General features: G+C 43.5%; 1 protein-coding gene across 3 annotated transcripts in view; it reads right to left on the bottom strand.

Annotated features, from left to right (window-relative positions):
* ASAH2 (N-acylsphingosine amidohydrolase 2) overlaps window positions 1–18906 on the bottom strand; it is a 100435-nt gene that overhangs the window by 12283 nt on the left and 69246 nt on the right. For all 3 annotated transcript variants that reach the window (XM_053206814.1, XM_053206813.1, XM_027049918.2), the window contains exons 10-19: window positions 18548–18673; window positions 14491–14577; window positions 12204–12308; window positions 11984–12065; window positions 9811–9926; window positions 8664–8758; window positions 7445–7484; window positions 6321–6416; window positions 3103–3198; window positions 910–1056 (exon numbers count right to left, since the gene is read on the bottom strand). In XM_053206814.1, coding sequence (XP_053062789.1) covers window positions 910–1056; window positions 3103–3198; window positions 6321–6416; window positions 7445–7484; window positions 8664–8758; window positions 9811–9926; window positions 11984–12065; window positions 12204–12308; window positions 14491–14577; window positions 18548–18673 — 990 coding nt within the window. The remainder of the gene's footprint in view (window positions 1–909; window positions 1057–3102; window positions 3199–6320; window positions 6417–7444; window positions 7485–8663; window positions 8759–9810; window positions 9927–11983; window positions 12066–12203; window positions 12309–14490; window positions 14578–18547; window positions 18674–18906) is intronic.

The following is an 18906-nucleotide window of genomic DNA, read 5'->3' as shown; positions in this document are numbered from 1 at the left end:
GTCACTTCAGAAGACATACAAAATCATTTGAAACAAATCCAACCTCTATTCTTAGAGGAAAGAAAGAAAGAAAGAAAGAAAGAAAGAAAGAAAGAGAGAGAGAGAGAGAGAGAGAAAGAAAGAAAGAAAGAAAGAAAGGAAGGAAGGAAGGAAGAAAGAAAGAAGGAAAGAGAAAAGAGAAAAAAATTGGCCTACAAGGGAACTTTCTCAACTTGATAAAAGGCATCTACAAAAATCATAAAGAAAACATCATACTAAACGACTACTCTTCCTCCTAAAATTAGAAACAAGACAATGATGCCCAGTCTTACAACTTCTATTCAACATCGTATTGGAGATTCCAGCCAGTGCAATAAGGAAAACTAATGAAAGGCATCCAGAAAAGAAATCCAAAAAAGAATAAGGAAGCCTGTGAATAAAATCACAGATGACATGATACATATGTAGAAATGTGTAAGGAATCCACATCCCCCGCCCAAAATCTACTGGAACAGATAAATGATTTAGCAAAGTTGCAGGACACAAGATCAATGTAAACTAGTGGCATAGTCCTGCTTCACTTCTACAAGCTCTTCCTGTCCTTGACTTTAGAGACTTTTCTTAGCTCCAACAAATGGTTCCATGACCACCCATTAATAAAATGAATTTTCTTCATCCATTTAAGAAAATGGAAAAGAAAAAGTTAAGAAAAGAATAATTTGGATTTTAGAAATTTGATTTTACATGACCACCTGAAAAATAAATATTTCCCCATTCTGATGTTTGCAGAGGCCCTGCAGAGTTAAGAACAATTTTCAAAATCATTGCTAACAGCTGGTCTGCATCATGATTAGAGGCAATTGGTGACATTAGACAATATCTTTCCCCCATCCCCAGACGCAGGCTTCTGGATCTCCTGGTGAGCCTTACCACTCTGTATGTAGGTTTCGCGGGCTGCAGAACATCCCCAAAATTTCTGCCTAGTGGTGCTCTATCCACAATATTGGGAATTAATGAGGCTATCAGTTGTTTGAAATATGGAGGCTCTGGACCTCTGCTCAGGTTGGCTACCGTGTCCTAGAACAGAGAGCATTTGCTTAAGGAGCACACAATGTAGAGTCAAAGCCCCTTTCCCCAGGCTCCCACCTCCCAGAAATGCCTTCATTAAAGGAAATGCCCACACACACATCCTCGCTCTGAGAGCTAACAGCTTTAACAAGATGTGGGGGAACTTGCTAAGACGCGAGTCTAGACATCCAGAATGTAAACTTTGGTCGCCAGAGGAAAATTTGGGTCATAGGCAATACTTTCACCCCGCCCCCCTGCCCAAGGCAGTATAGTTCAGCTATCTGAGTGTAAGCACTACTCAGGGTTAGATCCTGGGACCGCCATTCCTTAATCGTGTGACTTTGGATAGGGCCGGACACACGATAAGCTCTTTTACTTTTAAAAAGTGTTGTACCTCTCTTATCCAGAGTCAGTACCAAGTTTTCTTTTTTTCCCTAGACCCTTCTCTGTGCTAATTAAAAAAATACAATCAACACTCTTTTAAGTTAAAAGTTAAGATCAGCATATATCGTGACTGGTTTAACCTATGTTTTCCACATTTGTCACCTTTAATAGTGCCATCGAAACGCTGATCTCAAATTTTAAGTAGTCCTTCATAATGTACTCTAATCCTCACTTTATATATTTAATCTTTTTCAATGGCCATAATATCGATTGGCATTCCCATTTTGCAAGTGGGAAAATCAGCTTGGAGATACTCAGTATTCTTTTTCAAGATCGCAGAGCTAATCTTAGATACAGATGCATAACATCGACTGTGACACAAATGTCTACAAAATGAACCACACTTTCTTCCTAAGGATCACTATAAAACTTGAAGATTCTATTTCTATGGGAGGAACAGTAGACGTATAGTTGTAAATGAAAGTTACAACTCTGAAAACAGAGGCCATCTCTCAGGGTGGGTTATGGGTTCCTACTTTGCTGTATCATCTGAATATTCTATAACTAGTTACAGCCTTTATGATGAAAATCAAAGCAGTTCTACTTTGAAAAAAAAGTACCAGAGCTGAAGCTGAAGGAGTGTTATGATAATACAATAACGGGGTAATTAAAATAGACCCTACGTAAATACCTCCTACTGAAACTTCACACAGTCGACGATTAGAGGAAGCAAATGGGATTGCCAATATCCAACTTTTGGACCCACAAAAACAGGTATTTCATTGTTTCAACTTGATATGACCAAGCTCTTTCTTTGAAAAGGCTTTATAGGCTGTACTATGCTCCAATTCTTTCTCAGCCTTTATTGGGGCTTATGGGGTATTATATAAAGATCTGTTTATATTTTATGCCCTTTATCCTGCTTGTTGAGTAATCTTCTGACACCAGAGTCAGTTTCATTAATAACTGCATCCCAGAAGAAGATGTCCATAAGTGGAGTTCTTTCAAGGAAACTTGTTTAGATGTACTTACTCTAGGTAGATGCGTGTGAATGCACATTCCAAGGTACCTGCTGTACTTCATTGCATCTAAGCCTCTATTGATTATAGCAACTATTGTTTTTGAACCACCAAGAAAGTAAAAACATGCTACTAATTTTAACCATAAGATTCCTCTGATTGGAAGGCGCACCCCGATTTCAGAGATGCTACCATACGGAAAATGGGCATCTCAGAAGGAATGACCCACTCAACTCATGATGTCATTGGCAGGATCATCACCAGGATTCGAGAACACTGGTTCAACTCCCAGCTACAGTTAGAGTAAGCCCGGTGAGCTATCATCTCCAAACCAATTTGCTTATCTGAAAAGTGGGGGGTGGGGGGGAATGATACCGCCATATTCACATGACGATCATGAGCATACCATGAGATAATACATATGAGCAAAGCTGTCACCACCAAAATGTATTAACTGAATCTGAATTCACTATCGGTTTCATTTCTTAGAGGTACCTCATAACTACAAACTCTTTAAATATGAAGGTTTTGAAAAAACTGAACATTTGCGGCTAAGGTTTTCTTTGGCTTTCCTCCGCATCTCCCCACCCCTGAGACACACACACACACACACACACACACACACACACACACACGTATGAGTTTTGGTTACCGTAGCAATGGCCTTAGCAAGGGCTCTGAAGAGCTGGATGTAAGCAGACAGGGTATGTGGTCCATAAATTGTAGAAGCTGCCTCGTATCGCTGAGCCTGCAGGAGAGGCAGGGCTAAATCGTACACCGTTCTACATGCCTTGACCCATTTACAGAGGTCCCACGTCTTTGGTGAAGGGTGATACTGGACATCTCACATAATTCAAACTGGCCTCATTCAAGATTTAATCATGACAACGGAGGGTGGACATTTCCATATCCCGGCCAAAGTAAATGGCTCCCACCAACTACTTGTTAAAGGCAGTGGCTTCTCTCGGCTTCCGGTATTTGGACGACCAGCCCATCTACTCTGAAAGAGAGGAACGGCTCCTGAGCCTAAGTCTATGTTAAGTACTTGTAATATAAATGTTTGCCCTCCAGGAGCACAGCAGGAGAAAAAAAACAATGAGGGAGAATGAGAATCTCAGGAACTCCTGGAGAAAATGGGTAGTGAGGATACTGACCTGAGAAGGACATTTAACCATCAGGGAGCTACAAACTAGAACCAGATACATCTCCTCTCCTTTAGCTGAGCTGCAAGCCTTCAGTTTTTCCACAGGAACCTCAGACTTATCAAATCTTAAGTGGATCCCATCACTCCAAATGCACCCCCTCTCCCTGCGACATTCTTCAGCTCAGTGAATGCCACCGACCCCCCCCCAACATCTTAGAGACTCCTCTCTCTCCCTCATCCTATATCCTGTAAATCCCCAAGCTCCCGTTACCTGGCATCTCTTGAACTCTTTCATTTTCCTCTGGGTCTCCTGGTTTTACTGTGGCCAAACCCTTGGCTCTCACCCGGATCATAACCACTGCTTCCCAATCAGTTCTCTGCCTCCACACTTAATCTTCTAATTGATCTTGCTACACCTTCCATCCTAGTGACCTTTCTGGATCACAAATTTGATCAGAACACTCCTCCCTTGCAATTAACTCTACTTCAGTTTTCTAAAGCCTTCTTTCTGGGGCACAGCATAAAAGATGCTGCATCAACCCATGCCTCTCCATCAACTAGTCCCTGTCTCACTATCCTCCATGAACTATGGCCCCACAAATGTACCAACTCAGTGCCCCCCGGACCTTTGCATGCATAGCTTCCCCAATACCGGCTCCCTCCCTAAATTTTATTTGCCTAACTAGTCCTTACTCATTCTCAAGAACTCACACAGATGTTACATCTTCCAGAAAATCTGCCAGTCTCCATTCCTCAAATGCCCAATATAGACTAATGCACTCTCTGTTTTCATATCACCCTGTTGGATCCCTTTCACAGAAATGTGATTACCTGCTGTTCTCTGTCTTTCGCTAGACCATAAATCCTAGTAATCGTGAAGGGAGGGGCAGATTGTTACTTATTGTTATGCTCAGATAGTGGCTAGTACAGTATCTGTCACAACACATATCTGTGGAATGAACTAGTGAATAAATTAATTAATATTAGTCCTTGTAGGAGCGTGTCCCTAAGAGAAGCCAGTAGGGGTTCCTAACCCTATTGGTGCCTTTGGACTCCTTTGGCAGTCTGTTGAGACCTATGGACCCCTCTCAGAGTAAATGTTTTCTAAATGCATACAATAAAAAACATGGCTGACAAAGAAAACCAATGAGACTGAAATACATGAATCAAACATTCATAGACCATTTTTGTGACAGCATAATGTTTGTTCTTCTTCATTGAATAACGAGTAATGTTTGTGTTTCCTGACTAATAAGGTCTAATAACTACTGTGATTTTATTTTATTTTTTATTTTTTTTAATGTTTGTTTTTATTTTTTGAGAGAGACAGAGACAGAGCGTGATTGGGGGAGGGGCAGAGAGAGAAGGAGACACAGAATCCGAAGCAGGCTCCAGGCTCCGAGATGTCGGCACAGAGCCCGACACGGGGCTTGAACTCACAAGCTGTGAGATCATGACCTGAGCCGAAGTCGGAGGCTCAACCGACTGAGCCACCCAGGCGCCCATCCCCATCTTTCTTGAACTCTCTGCTGCTCTCCTTGTTATCTATCTCAAATCATGCTTTCCTCATCTCTTGGTATACTTGTTCCTGTCTGTTTCTGGGCCTTTCTCTCCCTGCGGTTACCCACCCCACCCCGCTCTCCCTTCCTTCCTCCTCAAAAATGATACATTGATATAGCTTCTGTGTCTCCTTCAGTGAACTTCTTTTTCTTATTTCTCACATATTCTTCTCTCCCTTCCGACTCATAATGCAGAAATGGAATTTTTACATTCGTTACTGTTTATAGATCTATTATTCTGAATTGTCAAGGCTATTAGACAAAACATTTAAATTCCTCTCTGATTTTTTTTTTTTTGAGACAGAGACAGAACACGAGCAGGGGAGGGGTGGAGAGAGAGGGAGACACAGAATCCGAAGCAGGCTCCAGGCTCCGAGCCGTCCGCACAGAGCCCGACGCGGGGCTCGGACCCACGAGCTGTGAGATCATGACCTGAGCCGAAGTCGGAGGCTCAACCGAAGGAGCCACCCAGGCGCCCCCAAACTACTGTGATTTTAAAATAGCAACGAGAGTGAAATGTTTCCAAATCTGCAATAACTCTAGGTGATATAAAACGTGTCTGTGGTCCCCATCGGTGACGAAGTCAGAGGTACTGCTAGTGTTATCGTTGTTTGAAACGTACACTCACAATGGAAGGAAATTCTAAGTGAAAGGTTACAGAGAAATGCAAAACTGGATAAACGGAAATTATTCCCATCCAGTGTACCGCAGTTAGGAATCCTTAGTCAACAGGATCTCCTAGAAGACAGGGACTTTCAGGAGAGTCAACAGAGCTCACTGTTGGCGTCACTGGACGTTTGTCAAGGAGTAGACTGTATGCCTCCACGTGGACTCCTGAGACATGGCCAGCACCCACGCTCATTACCAAAGCCCCCGACCAAACAACTCATTTCAGAAAAAGTGGAGGTCAGTGAGGCCAGAATTCTGACTTGAACTTGGAAAGGGCAAACTCCCAGATACAAATCTGACTTGAACTTGGAAAGGGCAAACTCCCAGATACAAATCCTCCCCAACACGACCTCTGGCTTATCATTCTCTCGTCTGTCCCAAAACAAAATCACCACTCAAAAACCCCTTTGAGGAAGTCTAGACAGGAAACCTGCATTTGCCACCACAGTCTTGATGAGGGTAGAGTTCACTGAAGCGACGAGAACTTTTCTACTTTACCTGGTATTCTTCAAAGGTGGTAATGTAATGTGTATACACGTTGCACAGGCCTGAAATGACGGCGGTCATGTTCTGCATCCCATAGGTTGCAAATTCCTGGTGGGGGAAAGGTAGAGCCCGATAAAATTGCTCTTCGCTGTACTGTATCCTATCGGCCCAGTTATACTTAACATGCAATCGTAGATGTGAATCTCGTGTAAGGTGACTCTCTTAACCTCGTTCCTAATGATCAAAACTGTTTGGCTGTGTGCAAGTACCCACGAGGCCTTGGGGAAAAGTTAGAGCCGTAACTGCACTACCTGTGGGCAAGTCAGCGGCTCTAAGAACATCTCACTGGTTGGTTGAATTTGCAGATATAGAATCTTCTTATTACTAAAATACAGACACTAAGCCCGTTTCCTTAAAAAGCATAATAGAAGGATACTAGCTGACCGGAGTGGTTATTTCCGGCTCTAAGTATGATTATGTCATTTTAGAAACATCTACGCTACCTTCCTGAATAGGAAGAAAATCATAAATGCAGATAAAATACAGAATTCCTAACATGGATTAGATTTTATTTAGACAGAACTTCAAGATATTAAGGTACGTAGGGTTATGTACTATTTGATCTGTAAAACCGTTATCAATTTTTAAATTATTAATAGATAAATACAGCAATAAAATATTTAAACCGGATTATAGCTTCCTTCTCATTTTTAAGCTTATTTTTATACCACTAATGTTTCATATTCACCTCCACGCATTACTTCCTTTTTTATTTTTTTTTTAATTGTTTATGTTTTATTTATTTTTTGAGAGCAAGAGAGACAAAGCCTGAGTGGGGGAGGAGCACAGAGAGAGGGAGACACAGAATGGGAAGCAGGATCCAGGCTCTGAACTGTCAGCAGAGAGCCTGACACGGGGCTTGAACTCACAGACCACAAGATCATGACCTGAGCCAAAGTCGGATGCTTAACCGACTGAGCCACACAGGCACCCCTCTACGCATTACTTTCAAGTGTGTGAAACTCTAGGCATCTTAGCAATGATTAATTTAAAAGGTATCAGATCGCAGGTTTAGGGAATTCTTTTCTCTTCCCCAAATATAAAGGTATACATATTTTATTTCATTTTTAACTCACTGCTTGAACGGCCTCCCGAAGTCTTCGTCCAGACATGGTCCTGAGTCAAGAAAACAGAGTTATCTAAGTGGTTCCCGACTCCAAAAGCATGCAAAGACCACAGAAAAACTTGCGGCAAAAGACAGGCGGGATCCTGGCTCTTAACACAACACGGTAAGGCGCGTGCAAGCTCTGTGACGAGGCAGAGCTAAACTTGAGCCCCTTTCCCCCTGGCTGTCCTGTCTTCAGAACAAATCCTCAACTGAAAACAGACGACTTGGAGGAGGGAAAGGCCCTCCGTGAATATCACTGGCAAAGACGATGATCATTTTCCATTCGTTGACCCCAAAAAAATGTACTGTCTGCGTTCGATGTTAGCAGGAACTGAGGCAAGTTGAGAGTGTATGTGCTCCTGCCTACAAAGAATTTACCGTTTCCTTCTTTCATTGAATCCTTAACAAAACACAGCATCTGCCACATAAAAGGCCCCCTTCTAAATTTTTTTTAACATTTATTTATTTTTGAGACAGAGAGAGACAGAGCATGAACGGGGGAGGGGCAGAGAGAGAGAGGGAGACACAGAATCGGAAGCAGGCTCCAGGCTCCGAGCCGTCAGCCCAGAGCCCGACGCGGGGCTCGACCTCATGGACCGCGAGATCGTGACCTGAGTCGAAGTCGGACGCTTAACCGACTGAGCCACCCAGGCGCCCCAAGAGGCCCCCTTCTAAGGGCTAAGGATTCAAGGGTATGAAGCTCACTTTCCAGGGTAGGCGGGGGGGGGGGGGGGGGGGGCGGGGTGGGAGACGGTCAACAAGCAAATAAAAGAAATGCGATGGCCACAGTGGCTACAGGGACCAGAAAACAGAGTAAGGATGAAAAGGCGATTGCGGCAGTCCTTGTAATGATGAGGCCGCTGCTGATGCTGTGGGGACTTGGTGGTGGCGGTAAGGACAGTGTGAGCTGGGGTCAGCAGGACTGGCATCTCTGTTAGAGATCTGAACAAAGAGCTGAAGGAAGAGAAGAGTCGGTCGTGGGGATAAAAGGAGGGTCAGGGTTTCAGAATTTGCCGCAAGATCCCAAGTGGGGAAAACTGAAAAAAGAGTATGATACAGTGAGATACAAAGGAGCCAGCGCAGAATTATCTCCCCCCCACCCCCCACCCTCCGAGAAGAAGTGATTGCAACAGAAACACATACCCGATAATTACATTTTTAACTACAAAGTAACAAAGAAAACTTACGTAAATTCCCCAGGGATGGCAATTATGGCCAAGGACCCAACGGTGATCATCTGAACATCAACGATGTCTGGGTGCCATGGGTGCGGTTTTGTCAGCTAAAAAACCCCAAATGTGAAAACTGTGTGAAAGGATATTGCTCTCTATATGGACAAGCGGCAGATGATGCTCAGAGAATTCCCTTTATTAAAGGATTTTAAATGTTTCCAGCTGTTTTCGGTGCTTTCTCCTCCTACCATAGATTTTCTTTCTAATTAATGAGGTAGTATTCAATATTCTATCTGGTCATAACATATGGATCTCAATGCCAATGCCCCATTGACCTGAACTCGCTTTCTCATCCGTGAAGTTTTTGGTGGACCTGGCATGGTAGAATCGCAATGTGCAATAGATAAGCCAGAGAGGAGTGTGCAAGGTGAATAAGTAATTCTACCACCATGGGAACGGCTTAGCTTAATGACTTCCCTTTTGAGTCCAGTTACCAAGTCTTGCCTTGCCTTCCAAGTTTTCTCCAAGACAATCTATCCTTTTCCATAGTCAGATTAGTGTGGAAGCTTTTCCTCTATCCCTTCCTTTCCTCTCTTTCTTCTTCCTGAAGAATTCTAATTGAATATTAGGGGAAGAAAAAAACTCTATTTAAAATTTTTTCCACATCAACAACTTACATTATGAACACCAACGTCAAGTTTTGACGATCAGAATGTGAAAATCCATGGTCCAAAGCAGTATTAAAAGAATATTGCTTTAGTTAAGCATGTTGCCTGAATTGTGAGAAAATGGAGGTATGGACATGTCCTTTTTTATGGGACCTGAGATGTTTTCCTCTGCAGAGAATTGTGTCTGAACTCCTTTCCTGGAGTCAACATCAATGAATCCTGAATAAGGTAGATGTTGATCTAATTTTCCTTTTCCACTGTTTTAATCGTTTCAGTTATTTATCATAAAATCTAAGTCACAATATTCAATAATCATGCCTCTTATTCCTTAGAGTGTGATTCTTAATACACATATTTTTAATATTAAAAATTTGATGTGGTGAAATCTGAATAAGAACTCCCATGTCAGTAACGATCTATCATTTGTCTCTGACAATTCGTAAGTTTTAAAATAACAATATGCTAAGTTTACCATCATAGTCAAAATTCATTACCTCTCCAGTGTGAAGAAGGATTGGCTTTGGTTTATGACACCTTTTGATTTCTTCAGATGGCTTGCCCAGGAGTTGATCCCGAAGAGTGTCCCAGAATGGATCCCCTACTGTTGTCCCTGTTAGGAATATTATCACTAATTTGATTCTAATGCTCTGAAAAAAATGTCATCACTTTGACAAATGCACAGCAGTGACTTTATTACAAAGATGTTATGAAGGTTGTTGTCCAAGAGTGCCAAACAGATTGAATAAGAGAAGAGGCAAAATTTCCTGTGCTTCCTAAAATAGGAGTCATTATTTAATTAGATCCTTGGTGTGGCCAATAGGATAAAAGAATGTATTTTGTTCAAGGTCCTTAAGGTTTTGTTTCCACTGCTTTTCCTCATTCATGTTTCAAATAAAAACAAAATGATATAATTAACTGTAGATTTACGAACTAAATCACATTCTTCCCATTGTAGAAACTAAAAATGTCAACCTCCAACTTGAAGCCCTGATTGTTTGGCTTGTGATCCAAAGAAAGAGCCTCTCTTAACTCCCCACCTAAATATCCACACATGTGTGTGCCCGCGCACGCGCACGCACACACACACACACACACACACACAGAGTAAAAAAAAAAAAAAATCACACATGAAAGCAACAATCTGGGGAAAAGTTACATTAACTCTGAAACCTATGAACTTAGAATCTATATTTCATTAGGAAAATATAACACTTATAAACATATATGGACCTATTAACAGAGCACCAAAACACATGAGCCAAAACTGACAGAAACGGAGGGAGAAAGAGACAATCAATAATAATAGCTGGAGCTTTAATAACCCCACTTTCAGTAATATGGCTCATTTGGTTAAGCATCCAACCTCAGCTCAAGTCATGATCTCATGCTTCCTGGGTTCCAGCCCCACATCGGGCTCCGTGCTGACAGCTCAGAGCCTGGAGCCTGCTTTGGGTTCTGTGTCTCCTTCTCTCTCTGCCCCTCCCCTGCTCTCTCTCTCTCTCTCTCAAACTAATAAATAAACATTAAAAAAAAAAAGAATCCCAGTTTCAGTAATAGATGGGACAACGAATCAGAAGACCAACAACAGAAAAGGTGAACAGCACTAGAAGCCAAGTGGACCTAACAGGTACCCGCAGATACCTCCGTCCACGCAGCAAGAACATAACAGACACTCTGTGCAAGTGCATACAGACACTGTCCGGGATAGACTATAGGCTGGCCATGAAACAAACTCCAGCAAACGTCAAAAGGTGTAAGTAATACGAAGTATGTTTTACAACCGCAATGTAATGAAATTAGGAATAAATTACAGAAGAAAATTTGGGAAACTCACAAATATGTGGAAATGAAGCAACATGATCATAAATTGACAACGGTCAAGGAGGAAATCAAAAGAAAATACGAAAGCACTTTCCACGCGCACCTCCGTGTTTACAGCAGCACTATCGACAATAGCCAAAGGACGGAAAGAGCCCAAATGTCCACCGATGGATGAAACGATAAAGAAATTGTGTTGTATATATACAATGGAGTATTACTCGGCATCAAAAAGAATGAAATCTTGCCATTTGCAACTACGTGGATGGAACTGGAGGGTATTAGGCTAAGTGAAATTAGTCAGAGAAAGACAAGCATCATATGACTTCACTCCTATGAGGACTTTAAGAGACAAAACAGATGAACATAAGGGAAGGGCAACAAAAATAATACAAAAACAGGGAGGGGGACAAAACAGAAGAGACTCATAAACATGGAGAACAAACAGAGGGTTACTGGAAGGGACGTGGGAGGGGGGATGGGCTAAATGAGTAAGGGGCACTAAGGAATCTCCTCCTGAAATCATTGTTGCACTAGATGCTAACTAATTTGGATGTAAATTTAAAAAATAAAATTAAAAAAATAAATTAAAAAAAAAAAGCAACATCCATCCATACTCTGAAATGCAAAGAAAAGCTGACTCCCGTTCTATCTGAATCCGTGGAAGCTGCGTTCCAGGAGACCCATCCCTGGGAAATCTGGCTGTCATGTGCACACCTGGAAAGCACGCCCGCCCCTGTGTTTAAAGGCAATAGTAACAAATGACAAACGTATTGGCTGTAGCGAAGCCCTTCAGAGCCCTGACGCTTCAGAGCCCGGAACCACAGAGGTCACGACATGCCCCCTCACCCTGCGTGAAGTTGAGGCTCCCGAACCCGTCGATTGTGCCGGCCGCGAAACTGTAGCCCAGGGCAGGTTTACAGGTTTGGGCCTAAAGGGAAGATTTTTAAACAGACACAAAGATGAGAGGTCAACAGAACAAGAAACAGAAGTCAAACTTCCTTAAGTACTGAGATCAGCCCGGAGCTCTCCCCTCGTGGCATGATCAGTGTGGCTCAGGGACACTTACTGTGTGGGTGGAGTTGAGCCAGACGGTGACGTTGGACATATTCACCCACTGATGGGCCGCGGCCAGTGGTCCCGTCAGCTCCTGGGAGGCCGAGGCATACAGTTCCTAGAAAACCCACACAGGCTCGCTGTTGCAAGCAGAAGAGCTAAAATGAACAGTACGGATATTACCCCGTAAGCACCAATTTGGAAAAGCATCTCTCAGCCAAGGTTTGCTGGCTACTTAGAAATGGCCACTACCCACGTGGGTCCCTCTGCCACCTCCAGTCGCTTCCCAGACTCGTGGCGGCCCTGAGACCACTGACCTGTGTCTACTCCCCACAAACACGAAAGTCTAGGGATACGGCCCGCGGCACCAAAAGGCCTCCATCTCTCTTGAAAGACGGTCAAGAAAATTTAAGATTAGGAGTAGGTGGGCCCATCACTGGCTTGGCCAGGAGGAGAGCTCAACCTCAGGGATTCTCTGAGTGAGTTCCCTGCCACCAAAGGACAGCTGGAAAGACTTCACGACCCACGTCGTCTGCCCCACCCACCATCCACGCTTTGATGTTCTGTTCTGTTTTGTTTCCCTTCAGGGTGAATTGACGTTTTTTTTTACCCTTGCAGGGAAATGGGAGACATCGCGTTTGGAAACTGATCTGCACCAGACACGGTAGGCCGGTCCCGCCTCAGCACGCGCCCCCTTTGTTTGACACCTAACTGTCCCCACTCTGCCCCCATCCTCGCTCCTACGGCCACGTGGGGGCTCTCAGGTGAGTCGTGGGTAACACCGGCTGCTGCCCGCCTTTCTGACGAAAAGCAAAGGTGTGCCTTGCTGAGAAGAGATTCCAGCCTGTGAGACGAACCCCTATGAGTCGCGGGCCCAGGACAATAACACTGAAGTGTGTCACAGGTGCCTCCCTAGATAGAATCTGTTCATTTAGAACAATCCTCTGATGATGCCACGGTAATAAAGAAGGAAGTGCAGCAACTAGGCTGGCTGCTGTCTAATGGCTTTAAAGGTACTTTAGCTCTTCCTTACTTGCTCCTGAAACATTTTAGAGCCCTTGGAGCAAAATATTTACTTAAACACGCATGTGCGTGTGCACACGCACACGCAGCAAAGGTAGGAATGAGCCAGGCAAAGGAAGAGATTTAACTATGGGGGATACCACAGCCTGAAGTCATCCTTTGTCTTTTCTGTTCTTCTTTTTTAGTATTTTTTAATGTTATTTATTTTTGAGAGAGAGAGAGAAAGAGAGAGCGCGCGCGCGCGTGCGCGCGCACAGGTGGGGGAGGGGCAGAGAGAGAGGGAGACACAGAATCCAAAGCAGGCTCCAGGCTCCGAGCTGTCAGCACAGAGCCCGACGTGGGGCTCGAACTCACGGACTGTGAGATCATGACCTGAGCCAAAGTCAGACACTTAGCCAACTGAGACACCCAGGTCCCCCATCCTTTGTCTTTCCAATCAGATATCTGGGGCGCCTGGGTGGCTCAGTCAGTTGAGCGACCGACTTCGGCTCAGGTCATGATCTCACAGTCCGTGGGCTCGAGCCCCATGCCGGGCTCTGTGCTGACAGCTCAGAGCCTGCTTAGGATTCTCTCCCTCTGTCTCTGCCCCTCCCCACTCACACTGTCTCTCTCTCTCTCAAAATAAACAAATAAACTTAAAAAAAAATCCGATGTCTGTCCCCCTAGGAGCTGACACAAAATTTGGGGGAAAATGGAAGCCAAAGTTTAGCAGAGGGAGAAGCAGAGAGCAACTCCTCGTAATCTCACTGAAGACCAGATTCTGTCCTCATCACAAAATGTTTTACAAAGGAAAGAGAAGAAAATGTAAAATGGAGAGTCTATGCCGTATCGAAGCCTATGAAGTCATCTGAATCGAATTTCCAGAGCAGGAGCGAATGGCTCTGCTTGGCCTTGACGCTGAAGGAGTGAAGGGTGGCCAGGTGGCCCGGTGGGTCCGGATCCATCTGGTCACGTCTGACACCGTGTTACCTGGAATCCTTACACCGTCTGTCACCATGCTGTCGGAAGCAAGCGTTCTGGCCCCAACAGAATGTTTCCCTGCCTCCTTGGTTTTAAAAGCACTTCCTCGGGGAAGTCAGAGGGGCAGCCCGAGAGGGGGGGTCTTGTGCCTTCAGAAGCGGCCTTCCTCGCGGGCCTGGAACAGCAGGCTTCCAGACTCCATGGCGCAGCTCGGGCTCCTGCTGTCTCTTACCGTTACCGTCTCTGTAAGGAGCGCTGCCCGTGGATTTGAAAGAACGAGGTTAAATGAACATGAAAGAGGCCGGCCCGTGGCTGACCTTTGCTCTCTGGTATATGATCCCTCCGATAATCTGAGTGCTGCTGAACATGTCGTGTCCGGGTCCCGTAGCGATGCACATGCTAGACTACAACACAGGGAGACGAGACGGGCTCTTAGTGAAAGAAGCAATTATCTCAAGGAATGCAAAATCACAAGTGAATCTGAGCCAATCAGAAACCCAGTCAACGTTATATTGGAACACATAGGTGACCCACTGGAAAAAAATAAAAATCAGTAGATAAACCTGGCTCTATCCTTCCCTTCTGACCCCAGAAAACGTTGACATTGACCAGATACTTAAATACTATAATTGAAAATTAAAAAGCATTTCAAGAAAATGCGGATGAACACCTCCTTAATAACCTTCCGATTCATCCCTATGGAGTTGGGTTTTCTCTTATTTGCAGTAAAAAGCATCCTATATGTGTATCAAAATTATCACAGTGTATGCCTTAAAGTGATACAATGTTATCTCTCAATTATATCTGAATAAATCTGGGAGGAAAAAAGCAAAAAAAAAAAAATCCTACTGGATACACAGTGGAAACAGATGAAAATAGGTGATTTGCAAAAAAGAAATGTAAATCTCTATTCAATATTAAAATACATTCAAGCCTGTGAATCATTAAATATACATTTAAACTACAAAAAGGAACTCCACCTGTTCTGTTGGCAAAGACTGAACGCTTGATAAACCAGGCATCAGGGAGGCTTTGGGGAAAGGGTCACTCACACACTGTGGCTGGGGACAGGACTCATGGTCACCCCCATGGGAACTGTGCTTTCCCTTGAACAGCAAATTCGCTCGCAAGAATTTGTCCTGAGGTGAAACTCATACACACGTGAAAATATGTATGACACATGTAGTCCGTTTATGTGACAGGAGGAAAAAAGAAGGGGGAGAGGAGGGAAGGAAAGAAAATATTCATCACGAGGGGATCGGTGAACTAAGTGACGGTACTTCAAATTGAAAACTGTACCATTCGTTTAAAGGATGTTTTAAAGTGTATTCACTGGAGGGGCGCCAGGGAGGCTCAGCGGGTTAAGCATCCGACGCATGAATTTGGCTCAGGTCATGATCCCAGGGCTGTGGGTTCGAGCCCCGTGTTGGGTTTCATGCTGAGCGTGAAACCTGCTTGGGATTCTCTCTCTCCCTCTCTCTCTCTCTGCCCCTCCTCTGCTTTCTCTCTCTCTTTCTTGCTCTCAAAATAAACAAATAAACTAAAAAAAATAAAGTATATTCGTGGGAAATAAGAAAGCAGCTATAGAACAGCCTTCCCAGCGTGACCTCATTTGTGTACAACTGTGCGGACACGTAGGAGCGTGGAAGCCGAAAAGGCTGCCTAGTAGGATGTTCATTTAAGGTTTAACAGGTTAATCGTGGAGTTAGAGGCTGCGCATTGACCTGTTTCGTTTCCCGAACTTCTCAACATCGTTTGCGTTGTTAACAAGTATATATCTTTGTTTTAATGAAAGCTAGTTTCTGAAGTTAAAAAAAAAAAAAAAATCTGTTGAAAGAAGCTACGTGAAAGCAAGAGATACGGCAACATCTGCCCACTTCCCTCTTTCTGTTTCTCAAGCGAATCACGATTTTGTTCAAAAAGGCATCGCGTCTTTCACAGTCAATGGTTCCATTCCCAGCCCAGGTAAGTCTAAGACGACCGTGGTTAATTCCCTAGGCCCTCCCCAAGATTGGTCAGGAACCCCAGCCTGAGCCTGTCAGCACACTATTTCCCCTGCAACCGTTTCAGTCCAGGAATGGGTATGTACCTCCCGTGACCCAATCAGAAGGAAAAGAACTTTTATTCCATGGTTAGAGAAGGGTTTTCTCTCTCTCCTCTCACCATATTTGGGGGGAGAAAAGGATATACCGTCCTCAGTACTAACTGCCATCTTGCAATCATGAGGGAAGCAAATCTAACAGATGGAATGGAATGGAGAGAAAGAGAATTCTGTCGCGGGAGAGGGTGTGATTCTGTGATAATTTTTACTGATTAAAAGTATTCTCCTTGTAGGAAAAAACTACAAAAGTGTATAAATAGAATAAAAACAATGAACAAAATCAACAGAATAAACCCCCCCTGTAATGCCATAGTAATGCCAAACAGGGAAGGTCAGGGTTAACAATTCAGTGGGTTTCACTTTGTCTTTTCACTACAATACATTTACTTTAAAAACTGCAATCATAATCAATATAAAAGATTAAATCCTGATTTTCTTTTTTTTTAAATTTTTTTTAATGTTTATTTTTCAGAGAGAAAAACAGAGTGCCAGACAGGAAGGAGCAGAGAGAGAGGGAGACACAGCATCCGAAGCAGGCTCCAGGCTCTGAGCTGTCAGCACAGAGTCTGATGCGGGGCTTGGACTCACGAGCCGTGAGATCGTGACCTGAGCCGAAGTCGGATGCTTAACCCACTGAGCCACCCAGGCGCCCCCCAAATACTGATTTTCTAAATCAACATTGTGTACTGTGAGCTTTTTCCCACATTCAATATTCCAACACAGTACAGTTTGTTGGTACATAATAATACCTGTTTTATGGTACATAAACAGGTACCATAATTTATTTAAACGTTTCCTCTCTGAATGATGGAATTCAACAAGTAATCTTGAAATCAAATGTGAATGAATGATGTGTGAGCGTTTTGCAAAGGAAGAGTAACAAAGGAAGACTTTCTATACCAGACTGGTAATATATAAGAGAAAACTCTAATTGTTACGCTCTACTACCCGTTGGGTAGAATTGATGGGAATAGAATAAATAGCCCAGAAATGACGTTTAATAAAAGTCATATCACAGGTGACATGTTCTATAAACACAAAGAACAAGAGCCCAGAAACTACGATCTGCTTCTCACGTCAAGGCAGAAAAATTCTAAATGAACGTGGCAGGGAAACAATGAAATAAATGACGGTGTGGCCTAAATAAAGCCATACTAATAATAGTAAGTCTTTAAATCTTGCCACACAGACCTGTGTTCAGCCCTAAAACAATTTTAAAGACAACAAAGCAGGTGGAAAACTCGAATCCCAGTCCCACTAAAAAAATCAACAGAGAAGTTGTAAAATTTTGTTCGTGAATGTGTGGACAAGTATATAGGAAGAGGTGGGATAGTGGTAACTTCCTGGGAGGGGGGAGAAGGAAGGGAATGAAGAGGAACTCACTTTTTACTGCCCTCTAGGTTTTCCATGTTGTGTGAGTTTTGACAGCAAGATTTGTTGTTTGTGACTTTATTTTTATTTTTTAATGTTTGTTTATTTATTTAGTTAGCTAGTTAGTTAGTTATTTCTGAGAGAGAGAGCATGAGCAAGGGAGGGGCAGAGAGAGGGGGAGACACAGAATCCAAAGTGGGCTCCAGGCTCTGAGCTGTCAGCACAACCCAACACAGGGCTCGAATTCATGAGCCGGGAGATCATGACCTATGCAGAAGTCAGATGCTTAACCAACTGAGCCACCAGGCATGCCAATGTTTATTTAATTTTGAGAGAGAGCAAGCATGAGCAAGGGAAGGGCAGAGAGAGAGGGAGACACAGAATCCAGGCTCTGAGCTGTCAGCACAGAGCCCGACACGGGGCTCAAACTCACAAACTGTGAGATCGTGACCTGAGCCGAAGTTGGCCGCTAAACCGACTGAGCCACCCAGGCACCCCTGTTGTGATTTTAAAGAAAAGAAAAAAAAATGTTGATGTGTTTTGTGTGTGTGTGTGTGTGTGTGTGTAAAATGCTGTAGACTTCACAAGTGAGAAACATCTCAGGCAAGCAGTTTCTGGTACTAACTTGTGATATCAGAAATGCCAAGGTGAAATGTTTCAGACTGTCCAAGTTTGGGCAAGGGTATTTCATCTCTGACATTTACTAATTGCCTCACCATTCAAAACACTTAAGAGTCAATCCAATGGAGAACTAGAATTTTATCCAATCGAAATTTAGTGGGTGCTCCTGAGAGGTCAGTAGGCCTGGGTGCACTTGGGGAGAACACAATTATAAGTTAATGGTGAATACTTAAAATGCACATGAGATGCAAACACAAAGATCTCATGCCATAATTACCTACCCCACCGATGGGACAAGAGCTATTGGCGTTATCACAAGAGTCTCCTGTGTTGACACAATGCGGGCCAAGAATATTGGGGGACACATCTCCGAGGTTTGATGAAGCAAAGGCTGCTACATAGGGTCCCTGCCAAAAGAAACATCCAACTGCCTTTTATTCTCTCTTATTTCCCACAATGAATTCCATTCAAAACACAAACATTCCATCCACTCTGGGGAACTCTTCAAAACCATTTGAGCACAACAAAAGGAGGAGGTAGGACATTCTGAGAAACTTTGCGAAAAATTCACATTGCAGTCAACATGCATGTTATCACGCTCATGATATTCCAACGATCAATAAAGCTGTTTCAAATAGGA

This window comes from Acinonyx jubatus, chromosome D2 (genome assembly GCF_027475565.1).
Source record: "Acinonyx jubatus isolate Ajub_Pintada_27869175 chromosome D2, VMU_Ajub_asm_v1.0, whole genome shotgun sequence".
In the NCBI taxonomy this organism is placed as follows: Eukaryota; Metazoa; Chordata; class Mammalia; order Carnivora; family Felidae; genus Acinonyx; species Acinonyx jubatus.
This window is presented reverse-complemented; position numbering and strand designations above follow the sequence as displayed.